The sequence below is a fragment of the Alosa sapidissima genome, chromosome 7 (genome assembly GCF_018492685.1).
Source record: "Alosa sapidissima isolate fAloSap1 chromosome 7, fAloSap1.pri, whole genome shotgun sequence".
Classification (NCBI taxonomy): domain Eukaryota; kingdom Metazoa; phylum Chordata; class Actinopteri; order Clupeiformes; family Clupeidae; genus Alosa; species Alosa sapidissima.
The window spans coordinates 7892023-7912073 of record NC_055963.1 but is presented as its reverse complement, the minus strand read 5'-3'; the positions used below and the strand labels follow the sequence as shown (position 1 = coordinate 7912073).

At 44.6% G+C, this 20051-nt stretch overlaps 1 protein-coding gene across 4 annotated transcripts; it reads right to left on the bottom strand.

Moving 5' to 3' along the window:
- Positions 1 to 1586: 1586 nt before the first annotated feature.
- arhgap4a (Rho GTPase activating protein 4a) lies at positions 1587 to 20000 on the bottom strand. 4 transcript variants are annotated; one of them, XM_042098285.1, is made up of 26 exons: positions 19554 to 19571; positions 19398 to 19441; positions 18874 to 18958; positions 12858 to 12947; positions 11900 to 12071; positions 11401 to 11563; positions 11090 to 11152; positions 10837 to 10962; positions 10410 to 10538; positions 9984 to 10205; positions 9576 to 9677; positions 9105 to 9263; positions 7592 to 7676; positions 7292 to 7319; positions 6921 to 7029; positions 6646 to 6706; positions 6175 to 6252; positions 5882 to 6010; positions 5300 to 5405; positions 4546 to 4770; positions 3963 to 4018; positions 3682 to 3850; positions 3299 to 3376; positions 3082 to 3213; positions 2727 to 2796; positions 1587 to 2534 (listed from the first exon to the last, which is right to left on the bottom strand). In XM_042098285.1, the coding sequence occupies exons 4-26, from the start codon at positions 12922 to 12924 to the stop codon at positions 2343 to 2345; spliced, it is 2721 nt and encodes a 906-aa protein (XP_041954219.1). In that variant the 5' UTR covers positions 12925 to 12947; positions 18874 to 18958; positions 19398 to 19441; positions 19554 to 19571; the 3' UTR covers positions 1587 to 2342. The 4 variants fall into 4 exon arrangements, with proteins under 4 accessions (XP_041954219.1, XP_041954216.1, XP_041954217.1 ...); XM_042098282.1 differs by lacking the exons at positions 19398 to 19441; positions 19554 to 19571 and adding an exon at positions 19704 to 20000 and having other exon boundaries at positions 18864 to 18958; XM_042098283.1 differs by lacking the exons at positions 19398 to 19441; positions 19554 to 19571 and having other exon boundaries at positions 3299 to 3373; positions 18864 to 18952.
- Positions 20001 to 20051: the final 51 nt, after the last annotated feature.

The following is a 20051-nucleotide window of genomic DNA, read 5'->3' as shown; positions in this document are numbered from 1 at the left end:
TATATTAATTAGAAAAAATCCTCATCATCACTCTTCCATCAGACACCAATTTTTAAGCAAATATCAAAGTGTAGGCTACTCTGAAAAGCTCTTGCGGGCCGCATAAAATGACATGGCCTTGAGTTTGACACATGTGCCCTAGATCATCTTCCAGGTACACAAGGAGAGAGACTGTCGAAGAACAGTCTGGGGAGGGGGTGGGGGTGATAGGCAGTGAGGGGCCTTGAGTCTTATTTACTAGCTGAAGGACCCATTCATGCTCTTATGCAAGAAGCATAGATGTCCAAGCTCTTGCATAAAGTGAAGAGCAACTCAATTTGTGAGCCAGCTCTAAGTGAGGTGATAAATCCTAAACACACATACAAACTGACACGAGCTGATGTCTTACACTATCAGGATGGATGAGGATCCGGATTGCAAACGCTGTATGAAGACACATAGAAATCATAGACATGGATCTACACTGCCCCTGTGTGTTCATGAGGGAGAACTACAAGGTCTTTTGGGCTCAGTATGGAATTATTAGTGTGTACAGGTTTTAACTGTCCTTTCTTCAGTGGTGTCAGGGTCTGTAAATTCTCAAGTCTTCATTGAGCTGCCAATGACTGCTTAGGAAATACTTTTGCTGATGTCGATTTAAGTGACTATAGGCAATGTGGCTGTTGTTGAGGTATTTCACAGCTCTAGATTTGTATCAGTTCAGTGAGAGGCAAGTCATAAATAGTAATGGAAACTGAGCACAAATGTACATGACCTTTATAGGGTGAGGATCTTATGGCTCTAATTTTGCTAGGCTTAATGTCTTAATTTAGCCTTCCACCACCCTGGAGCTGTTCATGATGTGAACTATGAGCTAACCCAATCATTTTCAATACCAAGGCTCATTAGATGCTGTTCTGGCCTAATAGCAAGCGCAACAAAACATGCAAGTACTGGCTAAGCAAACAACAAATCATGAAATTACACATACACAAAGCATAAAATAAATGAAAACAAATACTATCCGCATAGTTATTGTCAGCATTTGTGAAATAATAGAAACAGTATTGTTATTAATAGAAAATGGAAGCTCAATATGCTTGTGAATGACAGCATATTAGCCTTGGCTAACCTAGCCCAATCACAGCTAGTAGCCTCACTCAGAAACTCTTACATCCACTTCGATTACTCTGTCCAGGCTTGGAAGGAGAGGGACGGACAGATATCAGTATTTCTCTCAAATTCTAATTGCAGGCTCCACTACCCTATTGGATTGTGCATACGTCTGTTTTCCATACACTGTTTGCTGTGTCATACTTATGCTTTAGGAGAAAGGAGGAAGTTAATTGCGCAAATAAGGAGGTTGTGAACTTTCTTTCCCAAGACAAAGGGAAAAAATTACAACTTTCAACATCGAATTGATTGTCCTAAGCATTGACCTATTCTGACAGCTGACCTGTCAGTAAGGTCATGATCCACTTGAGTCACACTTCCATGCATGACTTTGCAGTTACACAAACCAGACCAAGCTGAATTGAAAGCTATTTTCTGTGAGTCAGAAGAAGAAACGGTCTGTTTCAGAGAAGTGCCAGAGGGCTACATGCAAATATAAATACTCCCAATTTATTTCCAACTTTCAGTTTACAGACTGGTACAACCAATTCCAATCCACATAATTTATTTTTTTACCAGAAAATACAGTATTGCATTAGATCCAGCACTGGGAGTTATAAATCTCAACTGGGCATTCATGAAGTGTTGTTGTAAAAAAAAAAAAAAAAAAGACTACAGAGATGGTCTGACTGATGTCATCCTGATGCCACAGATAAGAGATAAAGCCACCATAGCACTGTGTACTCAATATAGCCTCCATTACATCGAGGCTCTAGATTCATACCACACCAGGCGCTTGACAGAACCCTCATCACAATCGGGCGATTTGGAGCATCTGAAAGGTTGCAACCAGCACAACTGTCTTCTGTACGTGACTGTAAATGCAGGAGACCAAAAAAACAGTCCTCCAGTTGATAAAGTTGCCTGAACCAGTGACTAGACTAATTCTCTACGGTCATTGCATTCTCAGTACACAGAGACAACCACTGGGTGTCACTCAAGGGATGGGTCCACTCCGATTACCCTTAGATAGATCTACTGTGTCTCACAAAAGAAACGCTTCCAGTTCAGGCCAGTCGGTACAACTGAACAAATGAAACAGTCACACTCTGCATGTTGGTTCAGTCAAACTGATCTTTGTTACCAAGTTCCTTTTTCTTGGTTCATGCGAAATGTGTGCTCCTCTTTCTGTCAGCTAAGTTTAGTGGCTCCTCTCTGCTTCTGTCTTCCTCTGGTCAGTTAGAGCGTGGCTATCTGTTCTGCTGATCTCTCCCTTTCCGGCCGAAGCCTGTCCTCTTCTGAGGGGTCTGAGACGGAGACTGGGAGGGAGAGGAGGGGGGAGCCATAGATCCGGATGAAGAGGAATTGGAGATGGGGGGATCGATGAGGGGGTGCCGGGAGAGGAGCTCGTGGAAGACATTGTTCATCTGCTGACACACCTCCTGTGTGTGTGTGTGTGTGTGTGTGTGTGTGTGTGTGTGTGTGTGTTAGAGGGGAAGAGAGGGGGGGTGCGTATGTGTGAGTGACAAAGAGAAAGAGAGGGTAAGAGAACAAATGTGATCATCTATAACTGCCAATTACGCCTTTGAAATATGACTGTGTTTTTCCAAACGTTTAAAAAACAAAACTCTTACTTTGTCCACCTTAATGACCATGTTGTCTGGCTGCCCCAGCTCTCCTCCAGTGGACTTCCTGCCGTGTGCTCTTAAAGCAAGACAAAGAGACCAATGTCACACACCAGACCGTGACCACACAAGATCAGGAGCCACGCCTGTCCCCACAACCCACAACAGCTTGACACAAACACAAATGAAAGACCAGCTTGTCTCAGCACAGAGGGACAAGAGTGAGCCACATCATGTGACAAGAAATGCTCAACCACTCTCTTTTTTTATGTTTCCAACTGCAGTGGTTGCAAAAAGTGCAACTGGCTCTGCAAGAATAGTGTCCAAGGCAGAGATAAGCACGGCCATGTTTACAAACACGTACTGTAAATGCTTCCGAATGACATCTGGGGATTTCGCTGGCCGGATGATGTGGGCCTTTGGCAGGGACAGGGAGGCCTTTCCGTGGGCGCCGCTGACCCCGAGTGACCCGGCCCTCTCACGGCAGGCCTTGAGTCTGCACGGGGAGCAAAGGAGGGACAGTGAGGCGTGAAACATACAGTATGGAACAGAGGACTGCACTGTGAGGAGTTGTGCAGTACCGTGGGCTTTGGTCCACCTCGTCAAGATCTCCAGTGCTGTTCCTCTTATCAGATGTTCTTTTAGTAGCCTCGAGACTGCTACATCAGATAGATGGGGGGGGGGGGGGGGGTAGAGAGAGAGATAGATAAAGAGAGAGAAACTGTTGAGTTAGACAGTCATAGTTAGATAAGAGTCCAAAGGATGTGACATAGAAATCCACTCAACAAACTCAGACTTAAGCTAAATCACAGGTAGCATGAGAGAGAGAGAGAGAGAGAGAGAGAGAGAGGAGAGAGAGAGAGAGAGAGAGAGAGAGAGAGAGAGAGAGAGAGAGAGAGAGAGAGAGAGATAGAGATAGAGATAGAGCGATAGAGCAGGTCTGAAGAGGACGTTGCTGTGTTACCTTGTGATGTTGATGTACTTGTGTGGTATGAGCCCCTTGGTGCCACTGGCCTCTCCCCGCCACCACTCGTCTGAGGGCTTGCTGTGGAGGAGGAGCTGCTCTCCCTTCCTGAAGGACAGCTCAGTGGATGAACGGGCAGTGTAGTCGAAAAGTGCAACTGCCTCCAGGTCTAACAAACAAACAAACAAACAAACAAACAGTCAGTTAACAGATATTGTGGATATATTCCCGTATAGCAGAACCCTATCTTGTTATATATGACTATGTGTGCCCCGCCTTACCTTCTCTCACTGAAGGGCTGTCTAGATCCCCTTCTGCCTCGTCAACATTTTGTTCACTGTGGGGAGAAGACACACACACACACACACACACACACACACACACACACACACACACACACACACACAGACATACACACACACACACACACACTTTACTGTATACCATTCGTCACTGTTATCTTCTCCTTACAGATATCCATTTCTTGATGACAAACCCTCCATTATCTTACCAACATGTTACTTTTGTTCTATTACTCAGTCAGTGATTATTCATAACTTCTTTCCACACAGCACTGGGTGTGTGGGATGCAGAGGTCAGAGGTAAGCGGCAACACAGAGACACATGCAGTGGTATGAGTGCGTGGAGGTGTGAACTGTGCCTACGTGTGAGCTCAGTGTTTATGTCCGGTTCCGTGTTTTTCTTGAATTTCCCCTTGGGGATCAATAAATAAAGTATGTATGTGTGTGTGTGTGTGTGTGTGTGTGTGTGTGTGTGTGTGTGTGTGTGTGTGTGTATATGTGTCTATCTATGGTGTGTGTGTGAGTAGACTGCGGTACTGTGGAGTGCGGATAGATGTCCCACCAGTCGTCCTGCTCCAGGGTCATGCACTTCTCGTAGGCCAGGCCCGGTAGCTCGGCCGGCCCGGGGAAGATGCTCTCGTGCTGAGCGACGACGCTCTTGACCAGCGCGTTGATCCGCTGCAGGGCCGAGGCGTCGCCGGCCTCGGGGCCGCGGATCAGGCTGGGCCCGAAGCACACGGCCAGGTTGTAGGGCTGCATCATGTTCTCGTCGCTGTACTGCGACACGCTGCAGGGAGGCAGGAGCACGCACACACACACGCACACGCACACGCACACGCACACGCACACGCACACGCACACACACACACACACGCACACACACGCACACACTGAGACCGAGACGGGGAGCAGCCTGTGTGGACTGCCGATGGCCTCGTCCTCCCCCCATTATGAGAATAGGTGTTACCATATCATCAGCACTTCCCACACCACAAAGGAGAACTACAGGGTCAAACCATCTGACTCATGAAAGAGGAGGAGCAAAGGCCTGGCAGAGCCTCCACGCTTAAACCTTTAAATGACACCCGTTTGACAGAGATAGATATGGCACCTACGCAAGAGAACCTGCAGCGTGAGCTTTGCTCAGATGTGCTCTGTTAACACATCGTCTATTTCTCTACATGTTTACAGCATGTGACGCTGAGTGCTTAACCACACGTTGAGGTTTGGGGGGTGTGGTGCAGGCATGTAGTTCATGCTCACTGGGTGACGCGAAACGAAACAGAGTGCAAGACAGGAAGTGCTGGCATACTCACTGATTGAGGAATGCGAAGAGGTATCTCATGACGACGATGACAGGCTTGGGGTAGGAAGATATGACAGCCTTGATCTGCGCACATTTCTCAGACTCATTCTCAATTACTTCATAGAGGAGGAGAGATCAAAAACTGATCAACCAAACCACATCAAAACAACAGTGTAAGAGAAGCATTGTGCACCCACATTATCAATCAAACATAATTAAAAAAAAAAACAGGCAAGATTAAGAAAGGGCAAAACATTGAAAGAGCTATTAGAGTTTCTTCTTGAATGAGAAAGCAGCACTGACATGTAAATTTAGTTCCGTTTTTTCTTTGAATGTCTCCACTAAAATGAAAACCTCTCGCTAATCCATAGGAATGAAACCGAGATAGGTGACAGATGAGCCAATAAGGCCTTATATGTAGGTGAACAGTAAAGATGTGTGTGTGTGTGTGTGTGTATGTGTGTGTGAGAGAGAGAGTTAAAGAGAGAGAGAGAGAGAGAGAGAGAGAGAGAGAGAGAGAGAGAGAGAGAGAGAGAGAGAGAGAGAGAGAGAGAGTGAGTGAGTGTGTGTGTGTGTGTTACACAAGCCTTACAGCCACACTCCATCAGCTGGCTAAAGCTCTCCTCAGGGAACAGTGGCTGCTCCAAAGTTCTGAAGTACAGCTTCAACACGCCGGCCACAGAGTCAATGTCTGACACGCCATCTGCCAGCGGGTCATCACCTACACACACACGCGCGCACACACACACACACACACACACACACACACACACACACACACACACACGACAGAGGGAGAGGTATGGAGAGCGTTAGTAGTGTAAATAAACACCAAGATAACTACATTGATAATTAGATAGAGGGATGGAGAGTTCATGTCCATACCATTCTCAAAGGCATCTCTCAACGAGTTGATCTCCAGCTGCAGCCCAGGCACACGGAATATCCCCTCATGATGCAAACCTAACACAGGACAGGAGGGTGTAGTGTGCGTGTGACGTGCGTGTGTGTGTGTGTGTGTGCGTGTGTGTGTGTGTGTGTGTGTGTGTGTGTGTGTGTGTGCGCATGTGATGTGCGTGTGTGTGTTCATGTATAAAGGGGGAGATAGACAAGGTAAAAGCAGAAGCACAGACACATCGACATTAGCCAGACCCATGACACAGCAGAGGAGAGGAAGAGATCAGAGGAGTGAGTAAAAGCACAAACAAACGTTATGGGGAAGTACGAGCAGGAAGGAGAGGTAAAAAGATGCACACCAGAGAACTATCTAGCAGGATAAGTGGCACAGTGGCACTTCCTTTTTCACTGACTAAAAACGACAGGTTGTTGGGTTTTTTTTTGTCATGGTAGGTTTACCGTTCAGGTTGATGAAACGAATGCAGCTCTTCACCACAATAGGGATGTCCTGCTTGGAAGCCTGGGTGAAACAGACGCAAGAGAGCAGGCCACAATTATTTTAGAAAACTGCATAAAGGACTAAAACGAACAAATGCTGGATGTGTTTCTGAAAAGCTTTAACACATATCTGTGTATGATACAAACATCACATTTTACCAAATCTTCCAACCACTAAAGATTATTCCTCAAAGAGAATTCCATTCAATTCGTCTGATGAATAGTATGCAGTGTACCTGGATGAAAGAGAGCAGGTTTCCAGTGAAGAGCTTCTGGTTAACTTGGGCTCCTGAATGACTCCTCCGATTGCTTCGCTGGTGTCTCAGAGACCTTCTAGTGCGCATGCTGACAAACAAAACACAGACACAGGTGTGACTGACATGAGGAAATGCCTCAACCGCGGTCCAACAGTGCTAACTTTACACACCACCTGCTTGTAAAAATGGTTTAACTCGTCCCCCAGTCTCTCTCTAAGTGTTAAGCGTTGGAACCATTTGAAATACCTAATAATGGCATTACTTGAGCAAGCAAATATAAAATCTAATATTTTGTATGGACTAGTACTATGAATACAAAAGCTAAAAGAGTTTGTCCTTTGTTAACATACCTGGCATCGTTCCCACCATTAGCCTTGGCTGTTAAGAGAGAGAGGAAATAATTGACTAAATGATTAGTTTGGCATAAACAGTTACAGAAAGTAAAACAGTGAGGTCTAAAATGAGGAACAACTGTGGTTTAAGCTACTGAAAGAACTCAAACATAGGATTCCATGAGTTCTTAATAATTCATGAATTGCTGTGGTGCGGTACGACTGAGCTGGGTCTCAGTCCAGCGTCCAGAGACAGACGCACAGATAATTGGAAAGGGTCAGTGAAGTAGCGTGTGAGGATCACAGCTGCGATGGTACCTTTCTGTAGGGCCACCTGTAGAAGGTCATGCTTGGCTTGGAGTTTGGATATCATGGAGGTGAAGTGGAGTTGTTCCTTCACTTTCTAAAACAGGAGATATATTGTTACCATTAGGCTGCCTCCTGGATTCAGTTATTTACTCAACCAGGTGCATCTGTACATGTTGGCATTAATGTCCAAGGTGGAAGTGAAAATCCATAGGAAAGCAAAGTGTGCAGCTGAGAAATATTCCCCCTCTTGTCTCATCCCAATTCCATGTCCAATTTAAGATCAACTTAAGATCTCAAAATGCTGCACTTTTCTTCTCAATCTATTATTATCTTGCCTTATTTCTCCTAAGGGTACTTTGAGAGAGACATGCAAGATCTCAAAAAGAGCTTTTTTTCTTGTGAGATAAAGAAACAACATTTGAGACATCTTCCTTTGGGATGTACAGTGTGTTACTAACTGCTATAATATGAGGTGCTATAAAGGAGGCCTTCATTTAGGTGAAGTGTGTGGCTGATACAGTACCTGTTTGTTACAGCTGATTTTCAAAGTTATGAATGTTCTTGATCTCAGCTACTTTGTGATCAGAGAAGAAAACTCTTTGGTAATCACGTGCAATTTAGGAGAACTAGGGTAAGATAAACTGCTTTATGAATGGTAAGGACAGTGTCTCCATTTTTAAGATTACAAAGATAAAAACATTACTGTACATGTTTTGGAGGTATTTACGCATCTGAACTGAAAATGTCCCTGTATTTTGTCTCAGAAATCGGGTCACCTTAAGCTATAATCAATTCAGTTTAGCCAGGAAGCAGGAAATTAGATGTCATCTTCACCAAACAAACACAAACTGTGAACCAGTCACCAACTACTACTGTACACTTTAGCCTGATCTAAAGATCTAGAGCAGTTAGCTGTGAAACATGTCATGCTTTTCATCCATCTCCTCCACAGCATTTCCTGCCTAGACCTGCTGCAAGTTTACTGCAATATGTCTCTATCTATTGTTGTGTTCTCTTAGGAATAGAGGCATGTTTTTCACCTGTCACAAATCAGCATGGCTACCTGAACCTCATCCTCATCCTCATCCTCGTTTCAGCAGCATGCATGAATATCACATATTCACATATCACAGCAGATTTAATTTGGCAAGACCAAGCCTAAACTACTAAATCTGTCAGTGGTTTCCCAACTAAAGTATAAGTAAGGGATAATGCCCGACGAGGTGTCCATTATCAGAAATAAATGGACGACGCGGATGCGTGCTTCTGTGAAGTCCATTTATACTGAGTAAAACAAAAGAAAAGATATCTGCACACTGTTTCTAAAGCTCCCAGTTTAATGGTGGTGGGTGATGCACAACGTTTTGACCACTCAGGTCTTCGTCAAAACGTTGTGCATCACCCACGTTGTGCATCTTTTCTTTTGTGATCCGTCCAATTACCATTCTGAAACACAGTGGATCAGAGATAAAGAACAGTGTATTTATTGAAGGAACATTCATCTACACCGAAATCCACTCACTGTGAAGTAGGCCCCCTCGGTTTCCTGCAGACTGGCTCTGCGCTTGGCTAAGCTGGGCTCCTGGCTCTGGCTAGCCGCGTGGTCCTGGACAGCACCCAAGTCCTCATCACCAATAAAGGTGAGCATGATAGAGCGAGCTTCCTGTAGTGTCTCACTGATCTGGCCACAACAGAGAAGGGGAAAGATGTTTAAAAAAAAAAGAACATGCATGTTGTGGTCAAATAAAACTGAAAGAGAAAATGATGAGTTAAAAATGAATCATCTTAAAATTGATGATGTCAGAGACTACAGTAAGAGATTCACTGTTGAATCTTTATTGTAGTAGTATTTATTGTTACCTAAGATCTCCTTTGCAATGTAGCTTGAATGTTATTCTTCATTTTGTAAGTGGCTTTGGGTAAAAGCATCTGCTATATGAATAAATGTGAATGTAAATGTAAGAGATGTTGCATGTAGTTTGCATGCGAGTACCCCTTCTGTGTCCTTGGTGAAACTGTCAAGTCTGGACTCCAGCTGTCTCCAACGAGTTTCCAGCTCATCCTGCATGTCACAATCTGCACTGACCTCACACACCTGGACAGAGGTACACAAAGTCAAATCAGCTACACACACACACACACACACACACACACACACACGATGAACACAGATATCAGCCATAACATCCACTTGCAGTTCAGCTACAACAAAATACAAGCAGACTGAAGACAGGTGTAAATGCCGACAAAGATGGCAAGACGAAAGAGATGGTTAAAGATGGTAAATATCTACCATGAGAAAGATGGCAAAATCGCACGAGAACACAAGAAGACTGTGAGAGACAGACAGAGGGAGACACAGGGGACAGAGACAGGGGTGGCAAGTACAGTAGAGGCTCACCGGGTCTCCCTCGTGGGGCAAGTACTTAAAGCTGAGGGGCAGGCAGAAGGTGCTGTCGTGGGCCTGCAGCAGCGTGTCCCGGTCCTTGACCTGGTCCAGGGTGGCCACGACGTCGCTCAGCTGCTGCAGCTGGCCCCCCAGGCTCTGCTGCACGCGGGTCTGGCCTGACATGAAGCCCCGCAGCACCCGGGAGACCCACGAGTGGTAACCCACATCGCTAGTCTGACAACACACACAGCACACTTCAGCATTTATTCCCCCCCCCCCCCCCAACTGGTCGTAACATGTCATAAAAATAGGGCACATATCTTTTATGGTAAGGTATGAACTAAAATTGTATGTGTGTTTTAACAGTACAAAATTAACACGTAGGGAAAAGGCACCATAGGCCGTACGGAAAGCAGAATATCCGTCAAGGGCACTCACATCGATGAGGTTAGAGATGTCCTGGAGGTAATACTTGTTCATTGACGAGTTGGCAGCAGCTAGATTCAGCAGGTATTCATTGCGGGCTTTAGTGCACTTGAACTGTATTTCCTGAACTTTCCCCTGTCTCTGCACACAAACACACGCACACACCAGGATTTGTACAGTCATACCATTCTGTGGCATTCTGCAACACACCCACACAAAATCACTGGTACAATGTCACATGCTAAGCTGAAAGCGGTGCTTGCAGTGCTCTCAGTCGGAAAAAAAACACATTCCACACACCCTGCAACCTTGTCGCCCACTGAAAAGTTACATCCAAAAAGCTACTAGCTCGTCCTCTCTAGACCACTATGTGTCTCAACAGGCCACTGTGTGGCAAAGACAGGAGCCAAGATAAGTGATTACAAAAACGGCGCTGTACTTTCTCGATCAGCTTCTCCACTTTTCTGGCCGTCCCCTTCGGTTTCTCCTCCAGCTTCTCTGCCTCCTTCAGTTTCCCCTCTGCAGACAGAAACTCCGTGTGGTACTGGTGGTAGGTCTTCAGCGTCTGCAATTCACCCAACACAACACAAAAGCAGAAATAGCATCACGTGCGCTGCGCTGCAAGTGGACACATAGCCGCCCCCCGGGCCCGCCGCACGCCGTCGCTGTGGGAAGCGGGATCTGAGACTTACGGTCTGCATCTCTGTGGTGACCTTGAGGAGCTCCTCTTGCACCGTGCTGCAGGCCTCTCTAGTCTGAAGACAAAATACGAGAAAAGAGAAAAGAAGAGGCGGCGATATGAGAGAATAATGAGAGATAAGAGAAATACACATGTTTAACTCTGACGTGTCGCCTTGGGGGCTGGTAGTACACAGAGGACACCATGAACCCAAAATGGCGCCCTACTGAGAGCTGACTGCTGGGTGGCGTCGAGTTGTTGTTGTTGTTGTTGCTGGTGGGGGGTGGAGGTGGGGGAGAGGGAGGTGTGTGTGTGTGTCCGTACCCGTTTGGCTAAGCGCTGTGTGTGCTCCAGACACAGGGACAGGTTCTGGGGCAGGCTGGTGCTGCAAATCTCGCTGATGACGCCGTGGTCGCGGCTCTCCTGCCGGGTCTGACCAAGGAGCACCAGCCAGCACTGCAGCACAGACTGACCGCTCTGCTCCTTCCTGAGAGCGAGAAGAGAGAGAATAGAGGGAAAAATAGTGTAAGATAAAGTGAAACGAGCAGAAGTAAGAGAAAGGGAGAGAGAGAGAGAAAAAAAGAGAGAGAGAAAAAAGTTAGTAGGTCAGTAATAGGAGCAGAAGTTACAAAACAGCCAGTTGACAAAAATAGAGAAAACAGAAACCACGAGAGAAGTAGTGCTACTCTCAAGGACTTACAGCTCACTTACCGATAAATATAGAGGCCAAACCGCACACAAAGGGCCCAATTCACAGCAAACTAATTCAACTAGGCATTTTGATAACTGAGATGCCTTGAAGCATGCGCTGGGTGCACTGTACCTCTTTATTCTGGAGCTGAAGCGCTCAGCCAGCTTGTCCAGGGAGCGAGCATACTCGGCCTCGATCTCCCCCCGCCTGCGCAGGTAGTCACTCAGGTCCTGTAGCACCTGTGTCTTCTGCTCCAGCTGCTGGTCAAACACCCTCAGCTGCTCCACCAGCTGAGATCGCACCTCTGAGAGAGAGAGAGAGAGAGAGAGAGAGAGAGAGAGAGAGTGTGTGAGTGAGTGAGTGAGTGAGTGAGTGAGTGAGTGAGTGAGTGAGTGAGTGAGTGAGTGAGTGAGTGAGTGAGTGAGTGAGTGAGTGAGTGAGTGAGTGAGTCATATCAAAATAGAGGGGGAGAGAGATACTGATTAAGACAAAGGTTCACATTTACCACAACTTGGGAACATTTATGGTAATGTTGGTAGTGGTGGACGTCAGCAAATCTTTAGCAGGGACCAAATAACTACTCAGAAAGCTGAAGAAAACAAATCTCCCACTTTGGAAAGGAAAATGAAAGTAATCATGGAACTAAAATGATTTAAATGAAAATGATTTAAAAGCTAAAACTACTATTGTGTGTTCCAAATGATAACACTCATGGACATGTCCCAGAGAAACCACTCCAGTCCACAACCACAACAGAAATTCATTCTTTGGACTTATTTATTTTTATGGGCTTTGGAGTTGGAATAGTTGACTCCGCAGGAGTAAACAAAAGTGGTCTGAAGTCAGAGATCACACTTAAGATGAAAGCTCTATTAATACAAGATGACAAGATCAACTGTAAATCATGTGGCAGAAGCCTTTCTGTTGACAAGTGTAGTTGACTATATTTAAAGACACGGGGGTGTTCTACGTTCTATTTTAGTTGACATGATGTAGACACACATTAAACAACCAAATGAAGGACACCAGAGCACAGATGATTGAGAGAGGAGACACCATGAAAAACCGTGACAAGACACGGAGACCGTACCTTTGATTTGGGCGTCGTAGTCCTGTGCGCCCACTTTGTCTCTCTTCAGTTTCACATGTGATGCCATCGTTCCACTGACGGGCTCGAACTCTGGTTTGAAGAGGTGACAATTCAGAGATATACACTCAGCCATTACTCCGAGCTTCTGCAGCTCAGTCCCACTGTCTATGCCTTCTTGTGAATGGGCATATATGACAACATGCATAACCGGGCTATTGTCCTACACCAGCTCCAGACTGGGGCTTCATTCCTGGGGTCTATTTATGTAGGTATTGCCCCACATGCAACACTCTAGTTGCAAAGCTGCCACTGGAACAACCCCGAGCAGACTAGAGGAATTTGCAGCATGCCAACTGTGTTTTACTGGCTCCAAATTTAACTCCACACTCAGAATCACACAACTCAACCCCCCAATTTGAAGCCATCAAAGTATCTTCTTAAAAATCAGGGAGGTTTCCCCGTCAGAGTGGAAGCCGGGGTTTGGGCTCGTGCGCGCGGGTGTGCAGTGTATCATGTCCGCCGCGACGAGCAAAGCTGCAGAATCTCAGCATGCCAGGCTAATTATAGCGCCTGCGCATGCATGAGTAGAAATAACAGAAGGGGGTGTTTGTCCTCAGAGCTGCAGGTGCTGCAGAGTGGCGAGGCTGCAGGAGGCCTCCGCACACTTCCAGTGAAAGTCAAAGCCAGGCCACCGGGGCTGAGGTGGAGCCTACACTGTGCACAGTGGATTCTTAAGGCGTAATCACAGCACAAGCGGTGAGGTGCTCTGTGTACAGCCTTGGTTTCTCTTGCTGTGACCTTCTACTCAAAAGCCATGAGATCAATATTGAATGAGGCCTGCTGTCAGCGTGGCAGTGTTCTGCCATCAGCAGTTTTTGGCTTCTGATGCCCTCTCTGGCTCAGCACCTCAAGACAAGGAGCGCTACGGCCGAGCGAAAAGGGAAGATGGCCAGCTTCCTGCGCGTGGAGGCAGGGCGGGGTGCAACGAGGACGCGGCCGTGTGTAACACACACAAACTCATACTCGTCATGTGTGAGCTTTACTGCCCTTTCACTCCGTCTTCCCCAGTCATTCTCCCCACTACTTCCCCTTTTGACAACCAACAGCGAAAAGACATATTTGATGAAGAAAGTAGAGAGCAGAACAAAACGCCACACTGTTGTGGCTTCATTTAAAGAGTTTCCGAGATGAATGCTGAGGCCAGCCTGCGGGCAGTATCTCTGCCTACAACCCCCCCACCCCCTTCCCTCCCCCCCTCATACCAGCTCTGTGATTCCTGCCAGCCAGCAGCCTTCCTGTTGATGGGCGTTATCTCCCTCATGACTGGGTCACCATGGCATCAGTGTATCATAAAATCATAACTTATCCAGGCTTTTAGTGGGATTTTATTGCCCTCTGGATAGAACGATTTAATAAGCACGCGGTCTCATGGGGCACATACACTCTCCATAGCGTAAATGTCTAAATGGCAAATAAAAATTCTATGAGGTGACTACTACTCATCTCAATACTACTAATAAAATCATCCTTTTACAGTAGGCTAGTTATATCAACCTCCCAGACATTAGTGCACCTCCACTATATACTGTCTCCACAGAAACATCAATATGGAATATAAATGAATTAACAAATGATACATTAAAACTTACCAGTACTAAGATGTCAAAACGTCCTCTTGTCTCTCAACGGTAATCTCCCAGGTAAGGCCTACTCCTCCCAGACGACACAGTCGATGCACACAGAATGGCAAAACACATGTGCACGGGAGGAGAGAGGGCTGTCCTGCTCTATTTTTGCCCGCTTCGCCCTCTGATCGTTGCGCTCAGCTACTGCCGGCTCCTGAGAGAACCGAGTGTGTTAGGTCACACCTCCCCTCCCTCTCTTACTCGCTCACTCCCTCCCTCCGTCGATCTCTCTCTCTCTCTGGCAGTTTCACACTGCTGAGAGAGACAGGCAGCGATAGACTACTTTCTGGTTCTCCTCCACTCTATTTGGCCTGTGTGCCGTTACACAGCTAATCTCCTTCTAAAGCAACATTACTGATATAGTATCTCATACACATTCGCACAACATGTAGTCACTAAGCAGATCTTGTCAGAGGAAATGACATCGTGCTAAAGGTATGTACTTTTACACTCTCCGAGGTCCCTGGGAATTGAGTCCATAAAGTATCATGAGTAATAGCAAAATGCCTCATCAGTCATGGTACACAACCCCTCACTAATATCTCCTTTATGTGTATTCTGCTGTAGTCTACATTAAATATCATAATTGCTAGTTTGTTGCCAGGACCAGCCATGCCACACAGATGAATTTTCCACTTACACATTGTAGCAGGCTGTAGCCAAAGATATTAGGACAATTCACACAACGCACAAGGGACAGTGTAATGATGCGTCATGCGCTTAGTCACTGTCCATCAGGGGTCTATCAGGACACCTGGGTTTTCTTTTTCTTCTACGACTTTTCTCCCTCTCTTCTTGAGGTCAGCCTCGCTATTGGTTGAGACAGGGTAGTTTGGGAGACTACTTAAAAGCGGATTTCCTTGAACCATGCTCTCCAGAGTGACAGAAGTTTGCAGTGTTGTTTAGTTTGAACTAAATGCATTGCTTGAAAAGTTTATTTGAATCTATTCACGTGTGGTATTGAGACCTAAGCCTCTTGTTAATAGCTCAGCTCCCACTGGCTTGACTAGCAAAGCACTGATGGCTTTGTAATTCCCTATTTTTTATATTTCTATTTATAAACCAACCGAAGCAACACAACTTTAAGACTTAATTAAAGATCCAAATTAAAGCAGGCTCAATCTAACTTAGGGGGTGGCGTAGTCTGCCACACACTACGGGACAGGTCAAGTGTGCTACTGTCTACACCACTTTTGGTGTAGCAGCCGTGCACGCGACATTTCAGGGAGATGAAATTAAACATCTTTCAACTCCCCGGTGTCATTCTCCGTGACTGTGCGAGACAGATACTCAGTGCTCGCGTAGCTGGTGGGTAAAGGGGAAGTGTGCGAGCGCAGTGCAACGCAGAAAAGCACACCGTCAAGCAACGCTGCAACAACGTGCAGCACAGCAGGCTGCAAGGCCAAATGTGTGACAACAGCAGAGCTCTGACTAATCTATAAGCCAACAAACATGACACCAATGGAAACAACACACATATAAAAAAGCTAGGCATCATTTATAGCTCACATATGAAGAAATACTAAGACTTGAAAAAAAAACTGCATTAGTTGGACTGCTATTGAAGCAGCAAAAGAGTACTATTGATTGTGAAAACGGTAAGAGCTTGAGCATTATTCTGCATGTGCATGCTGGTTCTTGTCCTGTCGAGGCACTTCTGTGACAGTCACCCCCACCCCCCCTGTCTCAGCCACCCTCCTTCCTGTGCTGAGACTTCCTTCCTCCCCAAGACCACTTGAGATTACTGCCATTCAAGGTGAAAAAACATCTGAATTAATGCTTTTTCTGAGCTACAACATTGATGTCAGCTTCAGTCTCTGAAATATGTCATTAGTACAGGTATACTGGACATGGCTGGTTTCTCAGCCCCCGAGGTTTGTTCATGATCTTCCCCCTTCCCCTTTCATTGACAGATTTCAGAATCAATCCATTTGTATTGTTTTTCAACTTCTGAGGGGAAAAAAGAACATGCATGTAGGGATATTTACATTAATCAAAAACGTATCTTATCATCTAATGCATGGCATACTTCTTCTACATTAACTTGCCTAAATCTTTAGGAAGAGGCGGCGTGCACATATCAAACATGTTTACTAATGAGGCGCCCCCTAAGCCATATATCAAGAATAAGTTGCATTTTTGCACTAAAAGCGTATACATGTACTACTTTCTATTGCACATGCACATGACAAGCTTACACATACACTACACTTTCTTCCACATGCAAATGAAAAGCTTGCACATAAACCAACTTTCTCTTGCACATCCCTGTCAAAAGCTCACACACACACACACACACTACTTTTACTTCGCACATACACCACTTTTGTCCTGCACATCTGCGTAAAATGCACACACTGCATGCAAAGGCAAGTTGTCTGGCAAGTTTTCTGCTGTGCATATGAGTAGTTGAGACATTTAGAATCGTAGGTAATACTTTTATTTTTACGCACAATGCAGTTTGAGCTGATTTGCTTAAGTCAAGTCTGCTGAGAGATCCTTTCTTGCCAATTAATGTCCATGCTATAAGAAAAATAACATAACGTATAAAAATAATGTTTATATGTACATTAGGGTGGTCCTTATTTTGTTAGAAAAAATGAATACCTGATTTTTTATGCTCTGACCCCCTGAATGTTATAGTTGTTGAAAAAAACATTATTTGCAAAGTTTTATGAGTTTTGTAGAATAGGTACTGTAGCTCAATTGACTTAAAGTTAGTTAAAAGTCCATGGCATTTTGATGGGCAACATCAAAAATATCATTATGGTCTGAGGTAACATTTTCTTTCTTCTGCTGTGTTTCTGACCTTCTTTTGGCGTTCTTTTTCAAAGCTGTCCATTCTGTGAACAGTTTTTCAACCTTCATTATTATATCTCACTTGTGGCGCAGAGGAATTCTTGCCCTATCCCAGAATTCCTCCACTTTCTCTGCTGTTCTAGTAGCAACTAACCTAACTGTCTCCTTCTGCTGCAAATGACAATGGAGGAAGTAGCAAAGGACCTGCTGTTTAGAAGGCAGCTTTGCTCCTGTAATAGTATCCTGAGTTTATCCAATATATTATCCAACTTTCTTCTATTTGATGCCATCACACATTAACCTGACTCTCGCCAGATGAATTTCGTTCCGCTTAGCTCCGCCTATCTCCACTCACATCCATCTGGGATCGCTTCCGTTAAGAGTGATTTCAGCACCAGATTGTATGGTAGAGCCAATCAGGATGCAGGACGGGAGTTTCATAGATGTGACGTAGTGTAGAAGCGACTGTGAGACTGTTCTCAGCGTCACGGGTTGGCTTCGATGTGAGTGGTTGAAGTAGCATGCAATAGATGACAGACAAGTGGCTTATCCTATCATATGCAAGGATTTTTGATAAGGCCCAGCCTTCTGAAACACCTCTCCAATGGATCGATCCCAGATGGATGAGTGGAGCTAGGCGGAACGAAATACATCTGGCGAGAGTCAGGTTAATGTCACATAGGAATGACCACTGAACACTTGGTGAACAGTTTTCTGAGTCAGTGTGCAATACTGTTCAATGTGCTCAACTTCAGCAGTATGCTTCTTCTTGTTTGAGAAAGTTTAACAGTTTTGCTGTATGATATGAGACAAACGTTATGACATTTTCAGTGAAAGTCTAAACAAGTAACCAGGCAACATTCAGCAATTACCTGACTTCCTTTTTAGTTTTTACTGATAGCTTTTATCAAGAATGGAACAAAACTAGTCATTGAGACTTGATAGAAGAATCAACAGCTAGCCATAATTTAATGAAAACTGGTTAATGAAACTGGTTAATGAAACTTTTACTGGTTGCTTTTCCATAAAAAAGAAATAAACTTAGGGGTTCAGACTTCAGAAAGTACAACCTTTTAAAACAAGAACCACCCTAATGTATATGTACTGTATGTGCACTAGTGGTCAAACGTTTTGAAAAACCTACTCTTTTATGGCTTTTTTATATTGTTACATTGTAGAGCACAACTGAAAACTGAAAACTATCAATTAACAGACGTGAGATAAGGGTAATGGGAACAAAAAAAAAAGAGTAAAAAAAAAGCTGTTTGTTTACATGAGTTATATTTTAGGCTCTTCAAAGCAGCCAGTTTTTGATATGATGACAGCATTTTACACTCTTCCTCAACCAATTTAACATTAGACACTGGGAATGCTTTTCTGACCGTCCTGAAGGAGTTCCCATACGGGTTGTACGGGTGTGTACTAAACAACACCTAAAAGAGTAGGTGTTTCAAAACGTTTGACGAGTAGTGTATATGAGTAGACCAGAGACTGGCAGAAAGTGTGTTTAGAAATTACATACCAAACCTCACCATGGATTGTGACAGAACACTGTAAACAGGAGCCCAACAGTGCAACCTTGTGGTGAAGAAATGAGGTGATCAAGAAAGGTCCAATCTGAGAAAAGCATACGCAATGTCATCATCAGTGGTATGCTAAATAATACATTTATTGACATTAAATTATACACTGCAACACACTCTTCTTAAATTATACACTGCAACACGCTCTTCTTAATCTCAGAAGATGTTAACAATACCAGTACAAGAGGTTACAACATGATCCTACGGCCTACCTGCAAACCAACTTCATTTTAAATCTTGAATGCAAACTGATTTGCAAGGTTAGGCCTACTATTAACTCTAATAAGGTCAATAAATTGTGATCACACCGATTATCACTGCTAGTTGTATTCATTAGGAGCGACTGATGTAATGCACATGAACTATTGCAGGCAGATTTGACATTGGCCATACACTGCTGGTCAGTACCACTAAATCTGATCTTGGACATTTAATTAGTAGGCTGGCTAGCTAGCCTACTAGTAGCCTAATACCTGAATGTGTGGTCGTGTTTTCCACTGAGTGAGGAGTGGCGAATCTGGAAACAGGTTTGAAACGAGAAAGGAATAGAAAAGAAATGCAAAAGCAAACAAACACACACAACTAGATACAAATGCCATAGTGGAAATATGTGTTATTGTGTGCCTTACCCGTCACGTTTTTGGTCAAATCTAATGGCACTTGTGTGCCTGCGGAAAAACCAACTCAGCATGTTATTCCAGTCATTCTGCCTCAGCCATCTGAAATGACTTTGTTGACACTACAATAATAGGCCTAATCATTGCCCCCGAAAAACTCACCTTTTACGAAAGGAGTCACTGAATAATGACAACTAGAAATTCGTCTTCTGGATATTTGTTAAAAACATCCGTGACCATTTGACTCTCAAACATTGATGTCTGGCCCAAGGCTACTTGGATAGATTATGATTTCGCAGTGGTGAAGTGTTAGAAAATATTTCTATATTTTTTCATGAACGCAATTACCTTATGGTATTGGCATACATTTAACGTGAAGGAACTCTAGCGAGTCCGATTGTAGGCTAGGCATAAATGTCATGAACATGTATGGATAAATGTAAATTGTCTGCTTTCACGTGGTGACTTCCAGTCCTAATGTTTAAGTAAAATTTCAGGCTGCGTCTATCC